General features: G+C 47.6%; 1 protein-coding gene across 2 annotated transcripts in view; it reads right to left on the reverse strand.

Annotated features, from left to right (window-relative positions):
• LOC126412485 (protein white-like) overlaps window positions 1-12,406 on the reverse strand; it is a 279,379-nt gene that overhangs the window by 99,640 nt on the left and 167,333 nt on the right. For both annotated transcript variants that reach the window (XM_050082106.1, XM_050082105.1), the window contains exon 7: window positions 6,635-6,797. In XM_050082106.1, coding sequence (XP_049938063.1) covers window positions 6,635-6,797 — 163 coding nt within the window. The remainder of the gene's footprint in view (window positions 1-6,634; window positions 6,798-12,406) is intronic.

Consider the following 12,406-nt stretch of genomic DNA (forward strand, 5'->3'; position numbering starts at 1 on the left):
TCAGGATCTGTCCCCCATTGAGCATGTTTGGGACTGGATGAAGCGTCGTCTCTCGCGGTCTGCACATCCAGCACGAACGCTGGTCCAACTGAGGCGCCAGGTGGAAATGGCATGGCAAGCCGTTCCACAGGACTACATCCAGCATCTCTACGATCGTCTCCATGGGAGAATAGCAGCCTGCATTGCTGCGAAAGGTGGATATACACTGTACTAGTGCCGACATTGTGCGTGCTCTGTTGCCTGTGTCTATGTGCCTGTGGTTCTGTCAGTGTGATCATGTGATGTATCTGACCCCAGGAATGTGTCAATAAAGTTTCCCCTTCCTGGGACAATGAATTCACGGTGTTCTTATTTCAATTTCCAGGAGTGTAGATGATGTAATCCCACTAACTGAATCACGCCATGGGTCGAAAGAAAAGTTCCAGAAAAACAGCAGCTACGCACAGGAGGTGCAACTAAAGGTGAAACTAGACAAAACAGAGATCATGCAATTGAGAAGAGGACAAGAGCAGTGACAATTTCTTGAGATGTAAGGCTTAAGGCTCAAGTTGTTCAACGGTGTAAATACTCGTAATCTTGGTTTACCAGTGATGACTGGATAGAAATGGAGATCGAGGAGAGAAAAGCAGTGGGAACGAAGTGTATGTAGTTACTCAGGGAGACGCTTAGTTCAAATTTAGTATCAGTGGACACTAAGATGAGAATTTTAACACTGTGATATTCCCAGCAATCAGTATGGCTCGGAAACCTGGAGCATGACTAAACGAGAAAAAGAAAAACTGTTACTATTTGAGAGCAGAGCAATGAGAAAGATATGGAAACCGGTCTTAGATAAAGGAGAATGGAAGAGGAAAAAGAGCTAGGGAATCTACCTTTTGATGCAACAACCAACCGCCCTAAAGAAGCCAAAGAGAAGAGCAAAATAATCCAGTGGGCCTGCCTTGTATCTCATATGCCAGAAGAAAACCAGGTAAAGAAGGCACTTTACAGAAAACCAAACACCAGACGTCGCATAGGTGGACGAAGGCGACACTGGATGCACGATCTGGTGAAGAACCTGGCAGGCCTGAGAACTGAAGACAGCTGGAGGAACCGAGCAAAAATCACAAAAGATGGAGGCAGTTTCTGCAAGCAGCGCTCGGTCTGCAGGCCTGTGATTCCTGGATATGTATGTATTCTGTAGATGTGTAATTACGTGCCTGATTAACTATAACACAAAGTACTCTTCTCTTTGCATGCTAATTGCCAGAAAGTCGTTTCATTATTTCACACCGGTCATGAGATACGAGTAATGATATAAATATTTCACTTTTCGTGCATCAGTTGCGCGTGTGAGTAGAAATGACTCGATCTGTGGATCTACTCCAAAATTTAAAGAAAAATCAATATTTTAGCTGCATTTCATATACAACACTGTGTGACTTAAGATGCACCAAGAGATCTACAGCAATGACGTTAATTTATTGCAAACTGCACAGAAACTTAGTCACCCCAGGAGACATATAACACCACCACTAGCCCTGATAATGGCCTGGCCTCATCTTGGTGAGGAACAGAGGCCACAATATTTTTTTCCAGTAGGGTATATCAAGCGGAAGCCACTCGTTGATGATCAGATACAGTAGAGCTACCATGTTGCAGGGATGGCGATGCTACGTCTCATCCACTGTTCCAAACACACCCACACATTTTCTATGGGATTAAAATCAGTTGATTTAGCGAATCAGCAGAGGTGTAATAGGTTGCCTGACAGTTCATCAAACGTGGAATGCATGCTGGCTCCTGTGTGTACGCAGATTGTTTCATCCGCAGCATAGTCATCATGAAGATCTACACTGTCCAGTCACTTTAATGTGACCACTTCTTATGTTCGACGTCAACGTGCAATGACCACTCACAGACGACAAGTGGCAGCACTAGCAGTGAAGGATGTACAAAGCATGTTGGCGGCGGGTAGGGGTCGAAAACAGTAGTTGTCGTAATGTGGAAATGGAGCGACTTACCTGACGTCCAAATGTTCATTGTCTTTCGGGCCAAGGGTGAAAGCATTTCCGGACTGGCTAAGTTATAAACAGTTCGCATTCCGCCCTGGTTAAAGTACATGGTTCATGGAAAAATGGTTCTCTCCAATGGCCGTAGATGACATGGGTGAATAAAGGTCGCGGTAGTGTGTACAGGCGAACAGACGGTCAACTGTCGAGCAACTGACCGCCCAGATGAACCAAGGAACTACCAACATGTCTCCTAGACGACTGCTCAGCTAAAGTTCTGGTGTGGTCTGCACAGCAGACACCTGATTTGTGCACCCATGCTGACCAAGTTGGAGTTTGCACTGCGATACCACCATAGAGGGGGCGACAGGTGGCCCTTTCAGATGAATCACGTTTTATGCACCATTGGACTGACGGGCATTGTCATGCAAACACCCTGCGACAATCGTCAGTGACGTGCAGCTGGAAGGCATTCCCTGGGCGATCTCGTCATTCTGGAAGGCACAGTGGTAAACACAAGTATGCATGCATCTTTCAGTGCTCTGTCGATACCTATACGCAGTTTGTTTTTCCTTGGCACCTTGGCCTCTGCCAGTAGATCAATGCAACGTCTCACACGGCTCACAGTGTACGTGTGTTGTTCGAAGAGCACCAGGATAAGTTTACTGTATCGGCCCCTGGTCACCAGACTCCCTGGATTTAAGCCCAGTCGAGAACCTGTATGACTACCTCGACCGGGCCGTTCGCCCCATGGATCTACAGCCGAGAAACCTAGCACAGCATCCCACGGCACTGAAGTCCCCGTGCCTCCACATTTCCATTCGTACCTTCCAGAATCTCACTCTCTCTTCATGCACTTTGATAAGCGGTCTGTGACGCAAAAGGTGGTCATTCAGGCATCTGGTAGGAGATCAAACTAATGTGACTGGACAGTGTAGAAGAATGAGCAGCAATTTGTCACCCAAATATTAACTTGAAAAATCTGGTTCTAGTTCTCTGTAACCAAGAGTGACCCAGAGCCACTGTACGAGGAGCACAGCGCACAGTATCACACCACTTCCTTCCCCTCAGTGCACGCCTCGCACCATTTGAAAAAAGACAAAATCTCAATTTATCGGACCACCCTCCACGCTTCCAGTCACCTGTATCTATGTTTCTATGTTGCTGAAGTCGTGCAATTTTATGTGGCACTCTGACCAATGGCCTTTTGCGGGGTACCCCACACCAAATGTCCATTTCATGCAGCACCCTTCACAACGTTTGCTCTGTAACTAGTTGATATGGACATTCATGCACTGACAGCAGGCCGGCCGTAGTGGCCGAGCGGTTCTAGGCACTACAGTCCGGAACCGCGCGACCGTTACTGTCGCAGGTTCGAATCCTGCCTCGGGCATGGATGTGTGTGATATCCTTAGGTTAGTTAGGTTTAAGTAGTTCTATGTTCTAGGGGACCAATGACCTCAGAAGTTAAGACCCATAGTGCTCAAAGCCATTTTTGAATTGCCAGCAGGAATTTCTCTCAGGTCTGAAACCGACTGCCATTGGTCCCTACCAGCATTATTTTTATGACCACTGTTCTTACACCATGTAACATGGTAGTGAGTTGTTCACCGGCCCTTGTAAGAACGCTGAAGCGTCCACGTTGGTACACCAACAGATTGGCAGCTTCATTCACAGTGTGTTCATGGGCAGGTTTGAACACGAGAGCTCCTTGCTGATATTCTGTCCGTTTGCACACGAAATGATCTTACATCGCGGATTTTGTGCAACCGATTGGCACATACACACTATCTATGTCATAAGTCACATTAGTAGTGGGCAGTTACACAACCGCCTGGTAGCATGTGCACAAAATAACGTGGCCCCAACCTGCACAGAAGGCATGGTAGGGGAGGGGAGAACCGTAGTGCTGGAGGTTTCACTGCAAGTGGCCACCACATAGTAGGGGAACTGTAGTTCGACAGCTGTAGGCTCGGCGCAAAAAGAACAGTTAGAAAGTCTGCAAATGATTGTGTTAACAAGTAATGCCAGGACGGCCAGTAATTCGATAAGTCACCCATTTACTATCAAAAACCGCACTGGGTTACAGGATTATGATAAAAATTACTAGTCAAGGAGCGACTTACTTTCACCTGAAAATGGTTCAAATGGCTCTGAGCACCATGGGACTTAACATCTGAGGTCATCAGTCCCCTAGAGCTTAGAACTACTTAAACCTAACTAACCTACGGACATCACGCACATCCATGCACGAAGCAGGATTCGAACCTGCGACCGTAGAAGTCGCGCGGTGCCGGACTGACCGCCTAGAACCGCTAGGCCACCGCGGCCGGCTGAAAAGCACATTTTATGTGTAAAGTAAACGTAAGATTTCTACACTTACGTTGTTGGAAACCCATAGTAATTCTCATTTCCCCAGCTATCGATGGCCCATATAAAAATCAGATTATTTCATTGAAGAAATCTGTAGATACTGGCACATCACAGTAGATAATAAAGTTTCATATGTTAACTGTGCAGAAAAATACTCTTCTCTTTGCATGCTATCATTTGCCAAAAACTCGCTTCATTACCTGAAACCGTTCATGAGATTCAGTTGACGTTATAAATGTTTCAATTTTCCTGTATCATTTGCGCAGGTGAGTGGAAAAGACAAACTGCGGATAGATGTAGATCTCTCCCGAAGGAAAAGAAGAATTCAATATGTTAGCTGCATTTCAGACATAGCGTGTATGATCTAACATGCACGAAACGTATATACTGAATCTCATTTTCCATTGCAATCTCTTTTAATTTCAGCTGATGGATTACTTCCAAATATCTCAGTAACTACGATAGATAAAGAAACGATAGACAGTCCGCAATGAAGCTGACGAAAGAGACCAGAACATGCGCAGGTATTCATTACTTTTACCAAATAGTTTCTTCAGTACCGTGTGAAAAATTTCACAGTTACTAGCTTCAATACACCGCCGTTTCCGGAGTACAGTTGCGCCAATGGAGACGAAGAATGTTTCGTGCACAGTGGATGCAGTAGGTGAATGCAAACCAAAGGCGTCCTTCCCATGGGACCAAACTGACAGAGTCGCCCAGTGATGAGAACAAGAATGCGTTTCTGCGCATTGTCCAAGTTACACTACTGGCCATTAAAATTGCTACACCAAGAAGAAATGCAGATGATAAACGGATATTTATTGGACAAATATACTAGAAGTGGCATGTGATTATATTTTCACGCAATTTGGCTGCATAGATCCTGAGAAATCAGTACCCAGAACAACCACCTCTGGCCGCAATAACGGCCTTGATAAGGCTGGGCATTGAGTCAAACAGAGCTTGGATGATGTGTACAGGTACAGCTGCCCATGCAGCTTCAACCCGATACCACAGTTCATCAAGACTAGTGACTAGCGTATTGTGACGAGCCAGTTGTTCCGACACCATTGAGCAGACGTTTTCAATTGGCGAGACATCTGGAGAATGTGCTGGCCAGGACAGCAGTCGAACATTTTCTGTATCCAGAAAGGCCCGTACAGAACCTGCAAAATGCGGTCGTGCATTATCCTGCTGAAATGTAGGGTTTCGCAGGGATCGAATAAAGGGTAGAGCCACGGGTCGTATCACATCTGAAATGTAACGTCCACTGTTCAAAGTGCCGTCAATGCGAACAAGAGGTGACTGAGACGTGTAACCAATGGCACCCCAGATCATCACGCCGGGTGATACGCTAGTATGGCGATGACGGATACAAACTTCCAATGTGCGTTCACTGCGATATCGCCAAACACGGATGCGACCATCATGATGCTGTAAACAGAACCTGGATTCATCCGAAAAAATGACGTTTCGCCGTTAATGCACCCTGGTCCGTCGTTGAGTACACCATCACAGGCGCTCCTGTCTGTGATGCAGCGTCAAGAGTAACCGCAGCCAGGGACTCCGAGCTCATAGTCCATGATGCTGCAAACGTCGTCGAACTGTTCGTGCAGATGTTTGTTGTCTTGCAAACGTCCCCATCTGCTGAGTCAGGGATCGAGACGTGGCTGCGCGATCCGTTACAGCCGTGCGGATAAGATGCCTGTCATCTCGATTGCTAGTGATACGAGGCCGTTGGGATCCAGCACGGTGTTCCGTATTACCCTCCTGAACCCACCGATTCCATATTCTGTTAACAGTTATTGGATCTCGACCAACGCGAGCAGCAGTGTCGCGATACGATAAACCACAATCGCGATACGCTTCAATCCGACCTTTGTCAAGTCGGAAACGTGATGGTACGCATTTCTCCTCCTTACACGTGGCATCACAACAACGTTTCACCAGGCAACGCCGGTCAACTGCTGTTTGTGTACGAGAAACGGTTGGAAACTTTCCTCATGTCAGCACGTTGTAGGTATCGCCAGCGGCGCCAACTTTGTGTGAATGCTCTGAAAAGCTAATCATTTGCATATCACAGCATCTTCTTCCTGTCGGTTAAATTTCGCGTCTGTAGCACGTCATCTTCGTCGTGTAGCAATTTTAATGGCCAGTAGTGAATTTTGTGCGATCTGTACCAAGGGCACTCCAAATTTGTGGAAGACTAATATCTTGTAGCGTGACCTTATGAGTCAAGTAATTTGCGCTTGCGCCGCGGCAGCCCTCACCTGGCCGTTGGAGACCGCCACCTTGGCGCCGGGCGACCGCTGGAAGTTGTCGCAGAGCAGCTCGATGGTGCTGCGGCACTCCTCCTCTTTCTCGGGCACGACGGCCAGCAGGTGCAGGAAGAAATCGGCCGGGTTGTAACCCGCAGGGCAGGTCGCGCCCATGCTGCGACACAGGCCAGGCAGGCGTTCTCACACGGTGCTCACACAAGCCTCATCGGCCGTCTAGAAAATGTACGAGACTACTCTGGTGTGAACACCACCGGTAAATGGCAACGGAAAATGGCAACCGAAGGAGTTCCGAAGATAGAAGGGAAGTACCGGCGGAAGTAAAAATGGTTGAAATGGCTCTGAGCACTATGGGACTTAACTTCTAAGGTCATCAGTCCCCTAGAACTTAGAACTACTTAAACCTAACTAACCTAAGGACATCACACACATCCATGCCCGAGGCTGGATTCGAACCTGCGACCGTAGCGGTCCAGACTGTAGCGCCTAGAACCGCTCGGCCACTCTGGTCGGCGCGGAAGTAAAACTCTGAGGGTAGATTGAAAGTTGCACCTGGATAGCTCAATCCGCAGAGTTGTTATCGGTGAATGATGAATCTCTCAGCTGTGAGTCTGGGTCTGGCATTCAGCTTTAACCTTCCAAGAAGTTTCACATCAGCAAAAACTCCACTGTAGAAATTTCCTGGCAGATTAAAATTGTGTGCCAGACCGAGACTCGAACTCGGGACCTTCACCTTTCCCGGGCAAGTGCTCTACCATCTGAGCCACCGAAGCTCGACTCACGCCCGGTCCTCACAGCTTTACTTCTGCCAGTGCCTCGTCTCCTACCTTCCAAATTTTACAGAAGCTCTCCAGCAGGAGGTACTGGCAGAAGTAAAGCTGTGAGGAGGGGGCGTGAGTCGTGCTTGAATAGCTCAGTTGGTAGAGCACTTGCCCGCGAAAGGCAAAGGTCCCGATTTCGAGTCTCGGTCGGGCACACAGTTTCAATCTGCCAGGAAGTTTCATATCAGCGCACACTCCGCTGCAGAGTGAACTCATTCTGGAAACATCCCCCAGGCTGTGGCTAAGCCATGTCTCCGCAATATCCTTTCCTTCAGGAGTGCTAGTTCTGCAAGGTTCGCAGGAGAGCTTCTGTAAAGTTTGGAAGGTAGGAGACGACGTACTGGCAGAAGTAAAGTTGTGAGGAGGGGGCGTGAGTCGTGCTTGGGTAACTCAGGTGGTAGAGCACTTGCCCGCGAAAGGCAAAGGTCCTGAGTTCGACTCTCGGTCTGGCATACAGTTTTAATCTGCCAGGAAGTTTCATATCAGGCACACTCCGTTATAGAGTGAAAATCTCATTCTGAACTCCACTGTAGAGTCAAACTAATACCAAAGGACTGGATTCTCGCCGCATCCCAATGTGACAGAGACGCGGAAAGCACAGTGTAGAGGATGTTTGGTTTTTCCCAAAAAGTATATAATAATTCCAATACCAAAGAAAGCAGGTGTTGACAGATGTGAAAATTACCGAACTATCAGTTTAATAAGCCATGGCTGCAAAATACTAACACGAATTCTTTACAGACGAATGGAAAAAACTGGTAGAAGCCGACCTCGGGGAAGATCAGTTTGGATTCCGTAGAAATATTGGAGCACGTGAGGCAATACTGACCTTACGACTTATCTAAGAAGAAAGATTAAGGAAAGTCAAACCTACGTTTCTAGCATTTGTAGACTTAGAGAAAGCTTTTGACAATGTTGACTGGAATACTCTCTTTCAAATTCTAAAGGTGGTAGGGATAAAATAACAGGGAGCGAAAGGCTATTTACAATTTGTACAGAAACCAGATGGCAGTTATAAGAGTCGACGGGCACGAAAGGGAAGCAGTGGTTGCGAAGGGAGTGCGACAGGGTTGTAGCCTCTCCCCGATGTTATTCAATCTGTATATTGAGCAAGCAGTAAAGGAAACAAAATTCGGAGTAGGTATTAAAATCCGCGGAGAAGAAATAAAAACTTTGAGGTTCGCCGATGACATTGTAATTCTGTTAGAGACAGCAAAGTACTTGGAAGAGCAGTTGAACGGAATGGAAAGTATCTTGAAAGGTGGATATAAGATGAACATCAACAAAAGCAAAACGAGGATAATGGAATGTAGTCGAATTAAGTCGGGTGACGCTGAGGGAATTAGATTAGGAAATGACACACTTAAAGTAGTAAAGGAGTTTTGCAATTTGGGGAGAAAAATAATTGATGATGGTAGAAGTATAAAATGTAAACTGTCAATGGCAAGGAAAGCGTTTCTGAAGAAGAGAAATTTGTTAACATCGAGCATAGATTTAAGTGTCAGGAAGTCGTTTCTGAAAGTATTTGTATGGAGTGTAGCCATGTATGGAAGTGAAACATCGACGATAAATAGTTTGGACAAGAAGAGAACAGAAGTTTTCGAAATGTGGTGCTACAGAAGAATGCAGAAGATTAGATGGGTAGATCACATAACTAATGAGGATGTATTGAACAGAATTGGGGAGAAGAGGAGCTTGTGGCACAACTTGACTGGAAGAAGGGATCGGTTGGTAGGACATGTTCTGAGACATCGAGGGATCACCAATTTAGTATTGGAGGGCAGCGTGGAGGGTAAAAATCGTAGAGGGAGACCAAGAGATGAATACACTAAGCAGATTCAGAAGGATGTAGGTTGCAGTAGGTACTGGGAGATGAAGACGCTTGCACAGTATAGAGTAGCATGGAGAGCTGCATCAAACCATCAGACCACAACAACAACAACGTGTGTAAAGCTGCAGCTAAATTAGACAAAACTACAAAATCTGGCAATGCTCGGCAATTGCTAAACATCTACGGTAATTGGATATTCATCCTTATCTCCTTCTCCACTCTATAAATCTGCTCCCCCACCCCCCCTTCTCTTTGTCCATCTAGTCCTCCTCCTCTCTTTCTCCCTCTCTGTCCATCTCCCCTTCCCCATTTCTCTCTCTGTCTCTCTCTCTCTCTCTCTCCCTCTCTCTCCCTCCCTATTTCCTCCTTCCCTCTGTGTATGTCAATTTCCTCCTCCCCCCCCCCCGTCCCTTCCCATGTCTGTGCGTCTCCTCTTCCAAATCTATCCTACCTAAGGCCTTCTTTGGCAACGGCCTTGCCGCAGTGGATACACCGGTTCCCGTCAGAGGTTAAGCTCTGTCGGGCGTGGCCGGCACTTGGGTGGGTGACCATCCGGACCACTATGATTTGTTGCCATTTCTCGGAGTGAACTCAGCCTCGTGATGCGAATAGTAGCGGCTCCGGTCGAAGAAAACCATCATAACGACTGGGAGAGCGGTATGCTGACCACACGCCCCTCCTATCCGCATCTTCAGCCGAGGATGACACGGCGGTCGGATGGCCCCTATGGGGCCCCTATGCGGCCTGAAGACAGAGTGATTTTTTAGCCCTTCTTTAATATTATTGCGAGAAAAACCTTGACTGAGAACTTGTCGCTTGAAATTAGTGGGTAAATTGGTTGGCATCAATGGTATACAGACTATGGCATATACTATTCCAGCTGCTGGATCTATGATAATAGTTTCATAACAATATTTTGCATAGTTTTCATCTGCGAACTGATAGGACTGTGGGATTATTGGTAGTTGGAAGCTCCAATGTTAATCGTGTTATGAGGCCACTTAGGGACATCGCTGCCAGGAGGGAAAGAAAGCCAGTGTGCATTCCGTGTGGATACTGGACGGAGTCATTCCACATGTGTAATGGGTCCTTCTGGATGCCAGGAAGAGCACAGTATTTAGGCAACTGCATGTGGTAGCTCACATCGGTAGCAATGATGTGTGTTGCTTTGGAGTGGAGCGGCTATCAAAAGTGGTAAAGGCTACCAGTCTTGCTTGCCAGATGAAAGCAGAGCTCACCATTTGCTGCATATAGGACCGATTGGACCTCTGGTACAGAGCCTAATGGAGGGTCTGAATCAGAGGCTCAGACGGGTCCGCAACCGTGTAGGCTGCAGATTCCTCGACTTGCACTATAGAGTGGTTAGGTTTCGGGTTCCGGTAAATAGGTCGAGAGTCCGTTAGACCCAGGAGGCGGCTACACTGGTAGCAGGGGCTGTGTGGCGTGGACTTGGCATTTTTTTAGGTCGAGGGTCTCGGGGAAATACAAAATTAGCTTCAGTCTGAAAGGGTGCAAGCCGAACACAATAAGAACGTAGATCCAGAAAACATAGGCATAACAGTGTAGGGGATGTACTAGAGCTTCAAGCGCTAATAAAAAGCACTGATGCTCAAATCGTTATAGGCACTGGAAGCTGGCTAACGCCGGAGACAAGCTCAGCCGAAATTTTTGTAAAAGACTTAACGGCGTTCAGAAAGAATGGGCTAAACAAGATGGCTGTGGCGTGTTTGTTCCAGTTAGAAGTATTTTATCTTGAAGCGATGTTGAAGTAGACGGTTCCTTTCTGTTAGTATGGATAGCGGTCTTTCTTGGCAACCGGAACAAAATAATAATTGGAACCTTTTACAGACCACCCAACTCAGATTACATCTACATCTACATATATACTCAGCTAGCCACCAAGCGGAGTGTGACGGAGGGCACAATTCGCGCCAAAGTCATATTCCCCCCCCCCCCCCCCCCTCTCTGTTCCACTCGCGGATCGCGCGAGGGAAAAACGACTGTCTGAACGCCTCAGTACGAGCTCGAATTTCCCTTATCTTTGAATGGTGATCATTGCCAGATTTGAAAGTTGCTGGTAATAATATATGCTCTACATCGACGGTGAAGATCGGATTTCAGAATTTAGTGAACAGCCCCTTCTGTTTAGCTCGCCGTCTACCTGCAAGTGTCCCACTTCAAACATTCTATGAGATTTGTAACGCTCTCGCGATGGCTAAATGTACCAGTCACGAATCTTGCCGCTCTTCTTTGGACCTTATCAATCTCTTGAATCAGACCCAACTGGTTTGGGTCCCACACAGACGAACAATCCTCCAAGACTGGACGAACTAACGTATTGTAAGCTATTTCCTTTGTTGAAGGATGGCATCGCTTCACGTTACTACCAATAAACCACAATCTAGAGTTCGCCTTACCCGTTACTTGTACACTCCTGGAAATGGAAAAAAGAACACATTGACACCGGTGTGTCAGACCCACCATACATGCTCAGGACACTGCGAGAGGGCTGTACAAGCAATGATCACACGCACGGCACAACGGACACACCAGGAACCGCGGTGTTGGCCGTCGAATGGCGCTAGCTGCGCAGCATTTGTGCACCGCCGCCGTCAGTGTCAGCCAGTTTGCCGTGGCATACGGAGCTCCATCGCAGTCTTTAACACTGGTAGCATGCCGCGACAGCGTGGACGTGAACCGTATGTGCAGTTGACGGACTTTGAGCGAGGGCGTATAGTGGGCATGCGGGAGGCCGAGTGGACGTACCGCCGAATTGCTCAACACGTGAGGCGTGAGGTCTCCACAGTACATCGATGTTGTCGCCAGTGGTCGGCGGAAGGTGCACGTGCCCGTCGACCTGGGACCGGACCGCAGCGACACACGGATGCACGCCAAGACCGTAGGATCCTACGCAGTGCCGTACGGGACCGCACCGCCACTTCCCCAGCAAATTAGGGACACTGTTGCTCCTGGGGTATCGGCGAGGACCATTCGCAACCGTCTCCATGAAGCTGGGCTACGGTCCCGCACACCGTTAGGCCGTCTTCCGCTCACGCCCCAACATCGTGCAGCCCGCCTCCAGTGGTGTCGCGACAGGCGTGAATGGAGGGACGA

Source organism: Schistocerca serialis, chromosome 7, assembly GCF_023864345.2.
Source record: "Schistocerca serialis cubense isolate TAMUIC-IGC-003099 chromosome 7, iqSchSeri2.2, whole genome shotgun sequence".
Lineage (NCBI taxonomy): Eukaryota > Metazoa > Arthropoda > Insecta > Orthoptera > Acrididae > Schistocerca > Schistocerca serialis.